The 16,283-nt window shown below is 36.5% G+C and overlaps 1 protein-coding gene across 5 annotated transcripts in view; it reads left to right on the top strand.

Annotated features, from left to right (window-relative positions):
* Nucleotides 1-16,283, top strand: part of LOC123564769 (protein zer-1 homolog) — a 76,770-nt gene that overhangs the window by 13,785 nt on the left and 46,702 nt on the right. For 3 of the 5 annotated variants that reach the window (XM_053537411.1, XM_053537414.1, XM_053537413.1), the window contains exons 2-7: nt 2,105-2,359; nt 2,646-2,744; nt 3,719-4,943; nt 8,103-8,276; nt 9,139-9,253; nt 14,272-14,421. In XM_053537411.1, the coding sequence (XP_053393386.1) occupies nt 3,748-4,943; nt 8,103-8,276; nt 9,139-9,253; nt 14,272-14,421 (1,635 nt within the window). In that variant the 5' untranslated portion in view covers nt 2,105-2,359; nt 2,646-2,744; nt 3,719-3,747. The remainder of the gene's footprint in view (nt 1-2,104; nt 2,360-2,645; nt 2,745-3,718; nt 4,944-8,102; nt 8,277-9,138; nt 9,254-14,271; nt 14,422-16,283) is intronic. The other 2 variants (XM_053537415.1, XM_053537412.1) reach the window with 1 other exon arrangement.

Below are 16,283 nucleotides of genomic sequence, written 5' to 3'. Positions count from 1 at the left end.
GGCCCTCTTGTTTCCAGTATGAGTCGATTTTGGGAGAATGGCTGTACAGTTTCTTAAATACAGCCTGCTAAATTAACACCTATTCCCTTCTTTCATTGTCTCTTTTAGAGACATTAAAATTCTTATGCCGCCATTTTTACCTAGCATGTGATAGGAACATGCCAATTTCGATAGATTCTGTGTAATACGTACTGAAATGCTGTAGACTAAATAGAAAACATGATACTATTGAGAAAGGGCATGAGGAAAGAAAAAAAGATTAGCACTATTTATATTTGGAATACTTGTGATTAGACCTATGGAGGTTACATTTGATTCGGTAGTGATCTGCCTTTGACATGTATTTATCTGACTAAACCATTATCTTGTCAAATGATTTTAAAGAACAAAAAGTGCTCAGCGTGAGCTTTTGTGATCGTCCTGTGTCCGTCTTCCATTGTTGTCCGTCTATTCATCTGTCCGTCATCAGCAATTTGACTTTTAACACTCTAGAGGTCACAATTTTGACCTAATCTTAATGAAACGTGGTCAGAATGTTACCCTCAATGAAGTCCTGGATAATTTTGATATTGGGTCATCTGGGGTCAAAAACGAGGTCACCAGGTCAGATCAAAGGAAAAGCTTGTTAACACCCTAGAGGTCACAATTTTGGACCAATCTTAATGAAACTTGTTCAGAATGTTACCCTCAATAAAATCTTGGACGAGTTTGATATTGGGTCATCTTGATTCAAGAAGTAGGTCACCAGGTCAAATCAAAGGAAAAGAAGTTAACACTCTAGAGGCCATATTTATGACCATATCTTAATGAAACTTAGTCAGAATGTTAATCTTGTTGATCTATAGGTCAAGTTCAAATCTGGGTCAGCTGGGGTCAAAAAACGAGGTCAGCAGGTCAGATCAGAGGAAAAGCTTGTTAACACTCTAGAGGTCACAATTTTGGCCCAATCTGAATGAAACTTTGTCAGAATATTACCTTTAATAAAATCTTGCATAAGTTTAATATTGGATCATCTTGGGTGGAAAACTAGGTCACCAGGCATGGCTCTCGTTTGGCAAAATTTGGGGCCGAATATCGGCCCCATTCCCCCCTCAAAATGGTATGTTTTTTTCCCCCAATTACAAAAAAATTCCCCCCTCAAGTCCAAGAACATCCGTGCTAAGCGCTTTGCAGTTGATTTGTTGGCCTTGAAATGTTATTGTTTCCAAAAATTCAGTGGCTCAGAGGAAAAATACAAAGTGTGATTTCTGAATAATGTTTATATTTGGCAGAATTCATACAGCAGAGTTTATAATCAACAGAATTCATGTTTGGGTCAGTAAAGTTGAAAAGAATGTTTATATTTGTTTGCATTTCTTTTCACGTTTGAAATTCCCCCTCAAAAGAATTTTTTTTTGAAAAATCATGCGAAATTCCCCCCTTGCATGGACCCTGGCCCCAGTCCCAAAAAAGCAAACGAGAGCCCTGCCAGGTCAAATTAAAGGAAAAGCTTGTTAACACTGTGGTGGCCACATTTATGACCATATCTTAATGAAACTTGGTCAGAATGTTAATCTTGGTGATCTATAGGTCATGTTCAAATCTGGTTCAGGTTGGGTCAAAAACTAGGTCAAATGAAAGGAAAAGCTTGTTAACGCTCTAGAGGCCACCTTATGACTGTATCTTCATGAAACTTAATCGGAATATTAATCTTTATGATCTTTAGGTCTGGTTTGAATCTGGGTCATGTATGATCAAAAACTAGGTCACAGGGTCAAATCAAAGGAAAAGCTAGTTAACACTTTAGAGGCTACATTTATGACAATATCTTAATGAAACTTGGTCAGAATGTTGATCTTGATGATCTTTAGGTCAATATGTCAGGTGAGCGATACAGGGACTTCATGCGCCCCCCCTACTTGTTTTTCATGTGGTGAATAAAAATGAAAGCACCATCACCCAGATCTGAAAGGGAACATTGCAAGCAAAGTACTGGCAGATTTGGTATGGTTTAGTCTCTTTATGAGAAGTTACAAAATGTGAAAAAACCACTAGTGCCCTTTAGCATTGTCTTTTAAGCATAGCTGTATTATACTGAAATATTGATTTGTTTTCATTACCATAGGATCTGAAATATAGCAACACACAGTCAAGTACAAGGACTTTTATGGCTGTGACACAGCAGGCAAATAGGGCTGTTGAGATAGTTAATTAAATATGTGAGAAGATCCTTTTCAGTGTTTAGAATGCATTCTATCTACTCACTCCAGCATGTATTTATGTTTCTGGTAGTGAAGTGTTCAGCACAGGTCCATAAACACCAGCTGAATCAGGACTTCGTTGTATAGAAACACTATTGGACAGACTATATGAACATAAGGTTTCTCTGATTCAAGGTTCACAAAATCTTCAGAATAAATTATTACAATAGTAAGTTTGGCTAATGAAAATATTTGATTGTATGTTTGATTTCGTATCAGACTTAACCACAGTTGAAAAATAATTTTGACAACATTTTGACATAGTATCGGTAAGACATTTATTTGAAGGAAACTTCCTGCTGCAGTATGTTCGATATATTTTATGTCCAATAACCAGGTTCATGTGCTTATATTGGAAATATTTGCTAGATGATTAATGAGAAATATTTTTTCATTACCTGACAGAACTGTTCTCCACAGTAATATGGTGTAAAATGAGCAATTTACTGCCAGTCATGTATGATCAAAGTTATCCTGTGGACGTCGATATCAAATGATATATAGGTATTTACAGATTGTTTCTTTTATACTTTATTGAAGTTTCCAATAACTATATTAGGGTAGTCCATTTGGTTACGTAATTTTCACTTTTATTCATTTCAGTCTGATATTAAGTCCAACACATCCGTGTCTGGGAACAGGCGTTATCATTAGGAATTCACATTCAAACATAAATTGTAAGCCCCAGAGTGTAAAAAAACAATTTATTGTTGCTAATACATTTATCTCATGAACTTAAACGTTCTTTAGCATGTTCTGCATATTAATAGCTATTCGATCTAAATAATGCATGAACATACAGTATTAATCACAGTGTAATGTTGTGCTCGAGATGTCCCGAGTGTTCATGAAAAAACAAGCACATGAAAATCGGTATAAATATATCTCTCCCCATACATGTTTTACATTCAAATGGTGTAATTTGATGTTTTATCCATGTAAAAGTAATAATGCAGTAATACACTTGGAATAATTAGCCTGCAATTAACTGTGTTATGATTTATCAAATAGTAACCTGGAACATATGCACTGCCCGAGGACCGAACTCCCGTCCCCTTGATCTGTAGACCAAAGCTCTACCTACTGAGCTAAGCGAAAGAAGAAGAATATTTTTCTTTTTACCATTAAATCATCACTGTGCTAGCAATCATATCTGAAAGTCTGAAGTATGTCAATTACACTGATTTTAAATAGCCAATAGTAACTAGAGTCAAAGATTAGGAATACTTCTAGGGAAGCCACGATTATTTGTAAAAAAATACCATTTGTATTTGATAGAAAGTCACTCTGCGTCATGGTTGAGTGTCTGGCTGGTAACCCAGAGGCTGTGAGTTCCAATAACCCAACTCTCCACAATCCCTAACAAAGGCACAGGTACTTGAAAGAAATGTGGATAATTTCGCCCCATTTGATGTAAATTGTAAGGGCTTTCTGTGCAATTGATAGATTTTGATTAAATTATTTTTATCTTGTTGCAGATTGAAAAGAGCAGAACATAGCAGATATTATGGCACATATTGTTCTGAATCCTGAAATTTCAAAGGGTGATGCAAGTTCTGTCATAGACTGTCCTGATACACTACAGGACCTATGTGTTTTCTACCTAATGAACAATATAGATACACTTGTGCAATCTCTGAACAAAACACAAGACACAAATGAAGAGTTCACTTCATTATTTTCGTTGTTGCATGCCAACAGAATGTTGGGATATTACAGTAAATGCTGCATACCGTGTGATCATGAACTCCCATACATTGATCAGCTAATGGAAAAATGTCAACAGTGTGATGAAATAAGTGTAACTACTACATCACCCTGGACAAATATTCTGATGTTTGCTGATTCATGTAAGTCAGTTAGAAGACTTGATCTTACAATCTTTGATAATGACTTACAACTCTCAGCCTACAGTGAATTGCTGGAAAACAATTTGCCTCATTTGACATCATTAAAACTTTCACAGAAATGTGAAGAATTATGTGCAGTTGGCTTTTTAAATATGCTTGGTGGAAAAGACTTTGATGCCGATATTATAGTGCCTGACTCAAGTGATGATAATGACAACAATGATGATGACAATGACAACGATGATGATGACAATGACAACGATGATGACGACAATGACAACACTGATGATGACAATGACAACAATGATGATGACAATGACAACGATGATGATGGTGATAATGATGCTACTGCTGCAGCTGCTGCTGATGATAAGCAAGGAGCTACCTGTGATTTTAAGAAGACAGAAGGTTATAGTGCAAAGAAAACAGATTTGCAAAAAGGAAACTTAGATACCGAGACTGTCACAGACACAGAAACTGTTGAATCAGAAGACAAACAATCTGAAAATGTATCCGACAAGGTCATTTCCAATTTGAAATCTTTTAGTTACCTACAAATTGACTCCAATGCTCATCCAAACTTTGAGCCATGTAGAAGTTTTGGGTGGTTTTATGCACTTCTTTCAAGGGTTATCAGCTGTAACCAACATCTTCAGTCTTTCAAGTTAGTTACTATTATCTCAAACCCAATCGAATGGTTCCTGTCTCAGCCAGATCTACCAAGGCTCAAGGATCTTCAGTCATTGTGTTTGTCTTTAGAGTATTTTGATGACTATGTAGCAGATAGTGATGAAATCAAGATGCCATACACCGACAAGTTCTTTACAAACCTACCTGTTCTTCAAAACCTGAGGTAAGTTCACTGGTTTAAACTTAAACTAACCTGATAAGTGCATTGAATGACATAAAAATGTCTTAGTCCTAATTAGCTTGACCAATTTTCAGTATCTGATCTGGGTAGCTTTTGAGATGCTTGTGTGGTCCTTAGATGAAGGCTTTTGTCAGAATTCAACAATTTTCTTCCAGTTTAAGACTCCATTTCCACATATTAGTTATAGAGCTAGTGTTAAGCTTATTTTTGTTGTTGATTCTGAATTGCAGATGTAAAATGCATGTTTGTTTATTTACTTTTATGACTGAATTACTGGTATTTTTAGCTCACCTGAGCCAAAGGCTCATGGTGAGCTTTTGTGACCGCTCAATGTCCGTCGTGTGTCGTACGTGGTGTGTCCGTCAACATTTTCTTTAAAAAATCTTCTTCAAAACCACTTGGCAGAATTACACCAAACTTCACAGAAATGATCCTTGGATGGCCCCCTTTCAAAATTGTTCAAAGAATTGAATTCCATGCAGAACTCTGGTTGCCATGGCAACCGAAAGGAAAAACTGTAAAAATCTTCTTCTCAAAAACCTGAAGCCTAGACCTTAGATATTTTGTGTGAAGCATTACCTAGTGGACCTCTACCAAATTTGTTCAAATCATGACCCCGGGGTCAAAATTGACCCCGCCCCATGGGATCACTTGATTTTACATAGGAAAATCTTGAAAAATTTTCTTCTCAAAAACCAGAAGCCCTAGAGCTTAGATATTTGACATGTAGCATTGCCTAGTGGACCTCTACTAAAGTTGTTCAAATCGTGACCCCGGGGTCAAAATTGACCCCGCCCGAGGAATCACTTGATTTTACATAGGAAAATCTTCAAAAAATTTCTAAAAATAAACCAGATGGCCTAGGACTTAAATATTTCATATGTAGCATTGCCTAATGGACCTCTACAAAATTTGTTCAAATCATGACCCCCGGGGTCAAAATTGACCCCACCCCAGGGATCACTTGATTTTACATAGGAAAATCTTCAAAAATTTTCTAAAAATAAACCAGAAGGCCTAGAGCTTAGATATTTCACATGTAGTATTGCCTAGTGGACCTCTACAAAATTTATTCAAATCATGACCCCCGGGGTCAAAATTGACCCCACCCCAGGGGTCACTTGATTTTACATAGGAAAATCTTCAAAATTTTTCTAAAAATAAACCAGAAGGCCTAGATCTTAAGATATTTGACATGTAGCATTGCCTAGTAGACTTCTACAAAATTTGTTCAAATCATGACCCCCGGGGTCAAATTGACCCAGCCCCATTAGGTTACTTGATTGTACATAGAAAAATCTTCAAAATTTTCTAAAAATAAACTAGAAAGCCTAGAGCTTAGATATTTCATATGTAGCGTTGCCTAGTGGACCTCTACAAAATTTGTTCAATCATGACCCCCCGGGGTCAAAATTGACCCCGCCCGAGGGGTCACTTGAATTTACATAGGAAAATCTTCAAAAAAAATTCAAAACATAAACCAAAAGGCCTAGAGCTTAGATATTTCACTTGTAGCATTGCCTAGTAGACCTCTACAAAATTTGTTCAAATCATTACCCCCGGTGTCAAAATTGACCCCGCCCCAGGGGACACTTGATTTTACATAGGAAAATCTTCAAAAATTTTCTAAAAATAAACCAGAAGGCCTAGATCTTAGATATTTGACATGTAGCATTGCCTAGTAGACTTCTACAAAATTTATTCAAATCATGACCCCGCCCCAGGTGTCACTTGATTTTACATAGGAAAATCTTCAAAATGTTTCTAAAAATAAACCAGAAGGCCTAGATCTTAAGATATTTGACATGTAGCATTGCCTAGTAGACTTCTACAAAATTTGTTCAAATCATGACCCCCGGGGTCAAATTGACCCCGCCCCATGGGGTTACTTGATTGTACATAGAAAAATCTTCAAAATTTTCTAAAAATAAACTAGAAGGCCTAGAGCTTAGATATTTCACATGTAGCATTGCCTAGTGGACCTCTACAAAATTTGTTCAAATCATGACCACCGGGGTCAAAATTGACCCCGCCCGAGGGTTCACTTGAATTTACATAGGAAAATCTTCAAAAAAATTCAAAAAATAAACCAAAAGGCCTAGAGCTTAGATATTTCACTTGTAGCATTGCCTAGTAGACCTCTACAAAATTTGTTCAAATCATTGCCCCAGGGGACACTTGATTTTACATAGGAAAATCTTCAAAAAATTTCTAAAAATAAACCAGAAGGCCTAGATCTTAGATATTTGACATGTAGCATTGCCTAGTAGACTTCTACAAAATTTATTCAAATCATGACCCCAGGGGTCAAATTGACCCCACCTCATGGGGTTACTTGATTGTACAAAGGGAAATGTTCATAAATTTGCTAAAAACAAACCAGAAGGCCTAAATCTTAGATATTTGATATGTAACATTGCCTAGTAGACTTCTACAAATTTTGTTCAAATCATGACCCCGAGGTAAAATTGGCCCGCCCCAGGGGCTACTTGATTGTACATCGGAAAATCTTCCAAAAATTTTCTAAATATCATCAGTTTGACATTTGAAACATGTAGCTCATATTACTCAGGTGAGCGATCCAGGGTCATCATGACCCTCTTGTTAAAAGTATTACATTTTGAGATTGCTCTTTGAATTGTAGACGCTCTGGTAAAGGAAGCTTTGGCCTTTTGTGACTAACTTAGTCTGATACATCACAATTAAGTGAATACTGTTCTGCTTTTTACTTTCGAAGCCTTATTCTTCATAAAAAAGTCATTCTTACCTTACATAACATAATCAATAGACATTTTATTTCTTTGTATGCTGTATAAATGCTCAAGAGTTTATGCCCTTTTGTAGTTTTGTTTTCTAGCAGACTACTATTTTATGAAGCAAGATCTAGCATGGTTCTTAAGGTTTCTACTTGTGTGTAACAAACCTCTTCAATGATTAGAGATTAACCATGTATGAAAACAATGAATGTTTTATGAAATCAAGATGAATATTTTTATTCTAGTCAAAATTTCTTAAATCACTCTGGTGTGAAGCAGTGCGAAACCAAATGGAATGAATAACAATTCATTTGAAATCTTTACCATTTTGTAGTTTATTGCAAACTCTTACAGTTGCAATATGAGATTTGTTTTATATGTGCAGACATTTGGATATCTCATGCAGTGTACCAATGGAATACTTCATGTCATCAATGTTTTCCTACTCGGAGCAAACGGTTGAAATGTTCATCGAGGCATTGAAGGTGATGCCACAGTTGAAATCACTGGATATATCTGGCACAAACCTTGCTACCATTATTTGTCACACAGATAAAGAGTAAGTCTTTTTTGGATAAAATATAGTGTATAAGTGGAAAGTTAGTGACATAGAAATGTTTGGAATTTCACAGATTGAAAATATCAGCCAGCGTAAATTTGATGTTTACCAAGACACATGTCATTAAAGTCAAGTAAAATAAACAAACTAAGCTGTTGGTTTTGGCGATTTTCAAATATTTGTGTTTTGCTATTTTTTTACCCGCAGATATGTCCACGTATACAGTAATGAATTGATACTTCAGGCAGTTATTAGCCACAAAGAATTTTGCAACCAGGTTGGCATAACACCTGGGTATCATTTTGCCCTGTCCAGAGGGTAATACTAGCAAAAATAGGGTTTTGTGGGGCTTTAAGGGTTCCCAGACATCAACCCTTCTGAGATAAATAGTTAACTAAGTTTGGTCACATTTCTTACTTTTTGTGACCCGTTTTGATTTAGAAAATTCTGTAAAAGTTTTGCATGCAACTAACAGTATAGTTACATGTAGCTGTTTCTCAGTAACAACTTTTGATGTTGAAGTGAGACTTCATACAATGCTTCGTAATCAACTGACCTAATAAAATAAACAAGTTAAATAGCTTAAGGCAGGTTTTGTTGTAAACTTTGGTATCTTTTTGACTTAGAAAAAGTGGTAAAACATTTGTGTGCAACTGTCAAGCTGTATTGTCGTGAGTATTGAAACTTCACACAAGACATCCTTTTCATTTAACACACTGATATACCTTTCTCCCACATTAAGCCCCTACCCTCATACACTCAGTTTAACCCACTCCCCCCCCCCCCACCACCATTCCCGGGTGTTATTGTTTTGTATGATCTTAAGTTTAAAAACAAAGGGTACAGAAGTTACTATTTTCAGAGATCAGAAGTGGTGTATAGGTCACTGTATGCCAGGATTTGAGGGTAGACGGTTTGACTTTCTTGGACTATATGGTACTGATGCATGTAAACACAAGTTCATTCCAGCTGATAGGGTATGTATGATAGAGATATCTTACAGTTTTCATATTTGTAGAGTGAATATGTGTGTTATTACAGTGAAAGTTATGTTTCTACAAATAATAGGTTGTAAGCGCACCTGAGCTACAGTCACGTTGATTCTTTGATTTGTTAGCAGACGTTCATTGAAACAACTTCTTCTTTGAAACATTTGCTATGAAGCATCCTCCTAGTTTCACAGCTCTCAAATTTGTTTAAACTTTGCCAAAGATGACATCATACCCATCAAAAATGACTTTTGTTTAAAATTGAAGGTTGGTCATATTATGAACAATAGAACATATGTTTCTGTTTCTAAACTATCATAAAATGCCAATATAAAAAAAGAAAACATGATGATGAGTCCGGAATCAAAACTAGGTCTCCCTTAGCAAAGAAAAATCACCTGCGTTCTTAACCTATACACCACGGAGGAAAAGGTTCTAATATCCAGTTCTCCAATACAAACTCTTTTCAGACTTGAATGGAAAAAATTGTAAACAACAACTAATTCTTGTGTGTTTCCAAACCGTGTAATCTGTCTTTCTTAAGAAATATATCAATAATTTCCTGATATCTGAAAAAATTCTTTTTTTATTGTCATACGATCTGGAGGCCAGTGCTTATAAAACTGCTGGCAAAAGAAATTTATATCAGAAAGTGCATCTCTATAAAATATAAGCCAAGTTTGATATCAGCAAGATTTAATAAATATCTCAATTATAAGTTTAATCCTTGACCTCATAAGATTGTCCTGATATCTTCCTCCTGACATCTTCCTCCCACATCATTAACTGGATTTGCTTCAGTCTTTCAAAGATGAACAACCTTGATATGCAGATAACCATAAAGGAAGAATGTTTTTCTTGACTATTTTTACAGCAGTTATGGACCTTTTATAGTTTTGCTATATACTGTGAAATCATTTAATTTTGTAAGCACAGAGTTTCGTCGTTTTTGGTCTTAATAGCTGTTTGACGGGGACGTAAATTCCTGGAATTCTAATTTCTTATTTTTTTTTAGCTAACCTCTCAGGTTGTGACAGGGTGAGCTTTTGTGATTGCCCTTCGCCCCTCGTCCGTCAGTCATCCGTCCACAATTTCTTATAAACACGATAGAGACCACATTTTGCAAGCAATTTTGATCAAACTTGTAGAAAACTTGTATTGGCATGATATCTCGGTTCGTTTCGAAAACTGGCCAGATCCCATCATGGGTTCTAGAGTTATTGACCCTTTAAGTAGAGCGTCCGCTTCGAGTGCGGGAGGTCGTGGGTTCGAACCGCGGCCGCGTCATACCAAAAGACGTAATAAATGGTACTGGCAGCTTCCTCGCTTGGCGCTCAGCATTAAGGGGATAGTGCTAGGACTGGTCAGCCCGGTGTCAGTATAATGTTACTGGGTGGGGTACCATGCCACGTGTCTATGGCGTGATATTCCAGTGAGGCAGCACTATAAAGTTTGGCATTGTGCTTACTGCTACAAGTAGACACCGTCGTTTATATGACTGAAAAATTGTTGAAAAAGACGTTAAAACCCGAACAAACACACACACTTAAAGGGCCGCCCGTGCATGTGTCAACAATTTTTTGTCTGCAAGATAGTGGTTTCATTTATGATTTTATTTTAACCAAACTTGCACAAAACTTGTATCACCATAAGATCTTGGCTGCTTTCTTGAACTGGCCAGATTCCATAATTGGTTCCAGAGTGATGGCCCCTGAAATAGCCAGAATTAGCTATTTTGACCTAGTCTGCTCAATAGAAGCTTCATTTTTGATTTGATTTTAACCAAACTCGCACACAACTTGTATCACCACAAGATCTTGGTAATTTCTTGTACTGGCCAGATTCCATTATGGGTTCTCGAGTTATGGCCCCTGATTAGGGTTGGATAACGCTTGAAAGGACCAACAATAACATATTTCTATTAGTTTGCGAAAACCGATGACTTGTTTACGTAGGTTACAGCTTACTATCGTAACTTTTTATTTAAATTTCATTTGTTTTGATAGAATATGACAAAGAGAAAAAAAGTGCCGTATATTTTGCAATTAAGTATGATTTATGTAGTTTCGAACGACGGGAAAAGAAGTTTTTATAATAGGGGATTTGTCCACGGCGAGAAGCGCCAGGGATGAAAATCCCCGAGACGGTAACGTCCATATATAGTTATTCGTCTTTGTTGTTTGCATATACTGAGGCAATTTTTTCGATGTTTTCCGGTTCCGGTTTATGTACACACCGCAGACTGGTGGTCTGCATGATCATCTGAGCACCCCGAATCAGTCCCAGAAATTCGTAAACCACGCCAACATGATTCTTTTACTTCTTTTTCGTAATGAAAACTGTACATGCAACTGAAAAATAAAAAACACTTTTAAAACAGTAAGGAAGTGTAAAGGCCGTTAAGTTTCTGTGTGGAGTCCAAACAAAAAAAAATCATAAAGCCAGTGCGAGAACGCGTTGAATGACGTCCCCGTCACGGCTTCTCATACAATTTGCAAAATATGATATTCGCTGAAAGAGGTATGATGACACTAAAAGTAAACTGTTTATTTGAGCTAAGTTTCACTTTCTTTTGAGTGTTGAATATTTCTTCGTAAGTAGATATATTAAAGATAAGTCCCCATGCTATAGGCGGTGCCTTAGTTATTAATATTTAGCATACGAAATTATTCACAAGGCCAGCTGTCCATGTTAATACAGAGGTTACTCAGAGCGGTGTCACAGTAAACAATGTCGATCACGTTATTACTGTGTTTCAGATACTATTTGCTTATTTTCTGCTTTCTTTTGCCACGGATTTGGTAATTATTTTGTTTATTTACTTTTATTGAATTATCGAAATCAGAACCGGTTCTTTACGAAACGGTATATACCGGTACTTTGATTAAGTGATTATTCGGTACAGTACATATACCGGGAACTGGTATCCAACCCTACCCCTGATAGGACCAGAGTCTGCTATTTTGACCTTGTCTGCATAATAGCAGCTTCATTTATGATTTGAATTTATTCAGACTTGCACAAAACTTGTGTCACCATAAGATCTTGGTTCCTTTCTTGAACCGACTAGATCCCATAAGGGGTTCGAGCGTTATGGTCCCTGAAAAGGCCAAAATAAGCTATTTTGACCTTGTCTGCACAAAAGCAGCTTCATTTATGATTTGATTGTAACCAAATTTGCGCACAACTTGTATCATCATAAGATCTAGACTCCTTTTTATACGCCCAAAGGGTGTCTGTATGTCTGTCTGTTTTTGTTAGCAATTTCCCTTCCGCTCTGTAACTCTTGAACCCTTGAAGGATTTCAAAGAAACCTGACACGTGTGTTCATCTCATCGAAATGACGTGCAGAGCGCATGTTTCGGATGGCTCACTTCAAGGTCAAGGTCACACTTAGGGGTCAAAGGTCATATGACTTTGTTTTGCGTGTATATTGCTGTGCATTTGCATTGCATTGCAGTGCCCTTTTTAGCTCGACTATTCAAAGAATAGTCTAACTATCCTACTCACCCTGGCGTCGGCGTCAGCATCGATCAGTATCGGCGTCTGTGTCACACCTTGGTTAAAGTTTCGCATGTAAGTACATACAGCTATCATTTCAAGGCATATACCTTTGAAACTTACTTTTTCTTTTTCAAGGACAATTACCAACCTCACTGGGTCAAGTTGCATAACTCTGACATGTATTTTGAGCAAATTATGCCCCATTTTTGACTTAGAAAATCCTGGTTAAAGTTTTACATGCAAGTTACTATCTCCAAAACTAATGCAGATATTGAATTGAAACTTTACATGTGTCTTCTGGGTTATAAAACTAGTTGAAAGCATCAGGTCCCATAACTCTAACCTGCATTTTGGCCAAATTATGCCCCCTTTTGACATAGAAAATCCTTGTTAAAGTTTTGTGTGCAAGTACATACAGCTATTACTAAAGGGCATATAAATTTGAAACTTATTTTTTCTTTTTCTAGATCAATAATCAAGGTCACTGGGATAAGTCCCACAACTCTGACATATATTTTGGGCAAATTATGCCCCTTTTTGGACTTAGTAACTTGCACATAAAACTTTAACCAGATTTTTTTAAGTCCAAAAAGGGGCATAATTTGTACTTGCATGCAAAACCTTAAACGGGATTTTCTATGTCCAAAAGGGGGATAATTTGGCCAAAATGCAGGTCAGAGTTATGGGACTTGATGGTTTCAACTAATTTTATAACCCTGAAGAAACATGTGAAGTTCCAATTCAAAATTTGCATTAGTTTTGGAGATAGTAACTTGCACGCAAAACTTTAACCAGAATTTTCTATCTCCAAAACTAATGCAGATTTTGAATTGAAACTTCACATGTGTCTTCGTGGTTATAAAATTAGTTGAAACCATCAATTCCAATAACTCTGACCTGCATTTTGGCCAAATATGCCCCCTTTTGGACATAGAATAGCACGGTTAAGGTTTTGTGTGCAAATACATACAGCTATTACTAAAAGGCATATAGATGTGAAACTTATTTATTCTTTTTCTAGATCATTTACCAACCTCACTGGGTCAAGTTCCATAACTCTGACATGTATTTTGTGCCTTGTCTTGATGATCTTAAGGTCAAGTTGGAAAATTGGTCATGTGGGGTCAAAACCAGATCAGTAGGTCAGATCAACGGAAAACTTTGTTTACAACAGTTTAAGTTTGAAATTTATGAGAATTGGTCAAAAAGTTTCGAAGAATTCTAAATTTCAAAGTCAGTCATGTTACATTGTATTGTCATAGGTTAGGATTGTAATAAAGTTGGTAAATGGGTAAAATACTTTGTTACTGACAAGAACAATAATTCTGTCTTGTAATTTAAAAAATGTCTGACTTCCATTTGATGCACATTTGGCTCCCTCGGGCATGACCCTAAATTCTGTTTTGTAGTAAGAAAAGAATCATTTTAAAGTTTAAGGTCAGTGCGCAAAACTTTGAAGTTTTCATGGAATTTATAGAGCTCTTTGCTATATCTGTTTACAGGTGAGTGGGACTGCAAGCATTGAACAGTTGGTAGAAGCTCTGAAATCTCTGCAGCACAATAGGATGCTCATGTCTGCGGTTATCAAAGACATAAGCCAATGGTTAAAGGAACATAGGGTTGGCAGTACTGCAGGTCTTGCCTTGGTAGATGTAAGTTTGAATAAGTTTTTGTTACACAGATCAGTACAAAGGTTGATATGAAAATAATATTACTGCATCATTGCCACATTTTCTTGTCATGGATTAAATTATGGATAAGTTAATTCAATTCTGGTGACATTTTGAATTATTATACCTCTTTTTTGTCAACAAAGATAAAATCTCATTACCTGAGAAAGAGATATTTTGACTATCAAAAGCATTTTCAATGTTTTTGACACATGACCAAGCGAAAGTGACTGTCAGGTCATGTGACCAGCCTGATAATTTGAATGTCATATAAGGGCAATTAACTGCTTCATTTTTTTATCCAAATGATTGCCTCCCTTGTATATAAATAGTAGTGACGTCACTATTCAATGTGTACACAAGCGATTACCATGCTAAAGATGAAACTGTTCAATTAAATGAATTAAACATATTTAGAGATTTTTATGTACTAAATTTTGTTCGGTATAATAAAATAAATATCATATGGCAGTGTGTGTGACATTGATATTGTCAACCCTCGAAACAGAACGTTGCCATTCGGCTTTCGCCTCGGGTGACATTCTGCCCTCGGGTTGACAGTATCAATGTCACACACGCTGCCATATGATATTTATATAATATCATATTCTAGCCTTATTCAGTTTCTTAATAAAAATAGAAATTCAAGTGATGAATCCTACCCGGTTTTGCTCTATAGTGCTAAAGTAATGTTTGTTTTGTAAACAGAAAAAACGTAAAGACAAAGAGGTGTTAGACTGTTTTTTTGTGAAAATGTCTTTTTTATAAAGATTTTTGTGTGCTGTTACTATTTATGGAGTTATGTCCCTATTTTAGACTTAGATGTATTAACATTACGTCATTTGAACATGATATTTACACTCGACTGCAGTTTCCATCCTATTAAAAATGAAACTCAGGTCAACATCATCAGCATGAAGTTGTCAGCCCTGTTGTGAAATCTATAATTCTAGCAAGCATTTTCAGGGTGTCATACAATGTTGGTATCATTCTTTGTCACTGGGAGTAACACAGCACGAAATACAAAAAGTTCTCTTAATGCATATCAATAATGTCATAGTACTAATCTTAAATCATTGAACTCCGGCATTAAGAAGAGTTATCTACTTACGCAAGTGAGCTTCTGAAGTTTATCTTGTATGAAAAATATATAGGTAATTTCCCTTAAACATTTTCGCCCAAAGGGACGTATTATGTGGTAATGCTGATGTCTATACATCAGTTTATCTGTTAGCAATTTCGTGTTCATTCTGTAGCTCTTGAACCCCTTGAAGGATTTCGAAGCAGATATGTCCTAAAAACACAAAACTTTCCATATAGTGTGTTAAATGTAGCCTTGGGATACAGGATACAAAATTATATACGATACTTTATATTTAGGCAAAAGGGATGCAATGGTTTTGTCAGGCAATAGTGGGATACAAGATCAATTATTACCACTAGATTTTTAGCTCACCTGAGCACGAAGTGCTCAAAGGTGAGCTTTAGTGATCACCCTGTGTCCGGCGTCCGTCGTCGTCCGTCGTCCGTCCGTCCGTCCGTCGTCAACAATTTGACTGTTAACACTCTAGAGGTCACATTTTTGGCCCAATCTTAATGAAACTTGGTCAGAATGTGACCCTCCATAAAATCTTGGATGAGTTCGATATTCGGTCATCTGGGTTCAAAAACTAGGTCACCAGGTCAAATCAAGGGAAAAGCTTGTTAACACTCTAGAGGTCACAATTTTGACCCAATCTTAATGAAACTTGGCCAGAATGTTACCCTCCATAAAGTCTTGGACGAGTTCGATATTCGGTCATCTGGGGTCAAAAACTAGGTCACCAGGTCAAATCAAAGGAAAA

Source organism: Mercenaria mercenaria, chromosome 2, assembly GCF_021730395.1.
Source record: "Mercenaria mercenaria strain notata chromosome 2, MADL_Memer_1, whole genome shotgun sequence".
NCBI lineage: Eukaryota > Metazoa > Mollusca > Bivalvia > Venerida > Veneridae > Mercenaria > Mercenaria mercenaria.
The sequence above is the reverse complement of the archived record's forward strand: the minus strand, read 5'-3'. Positions and strand labels throughout refer to the sequence as shown.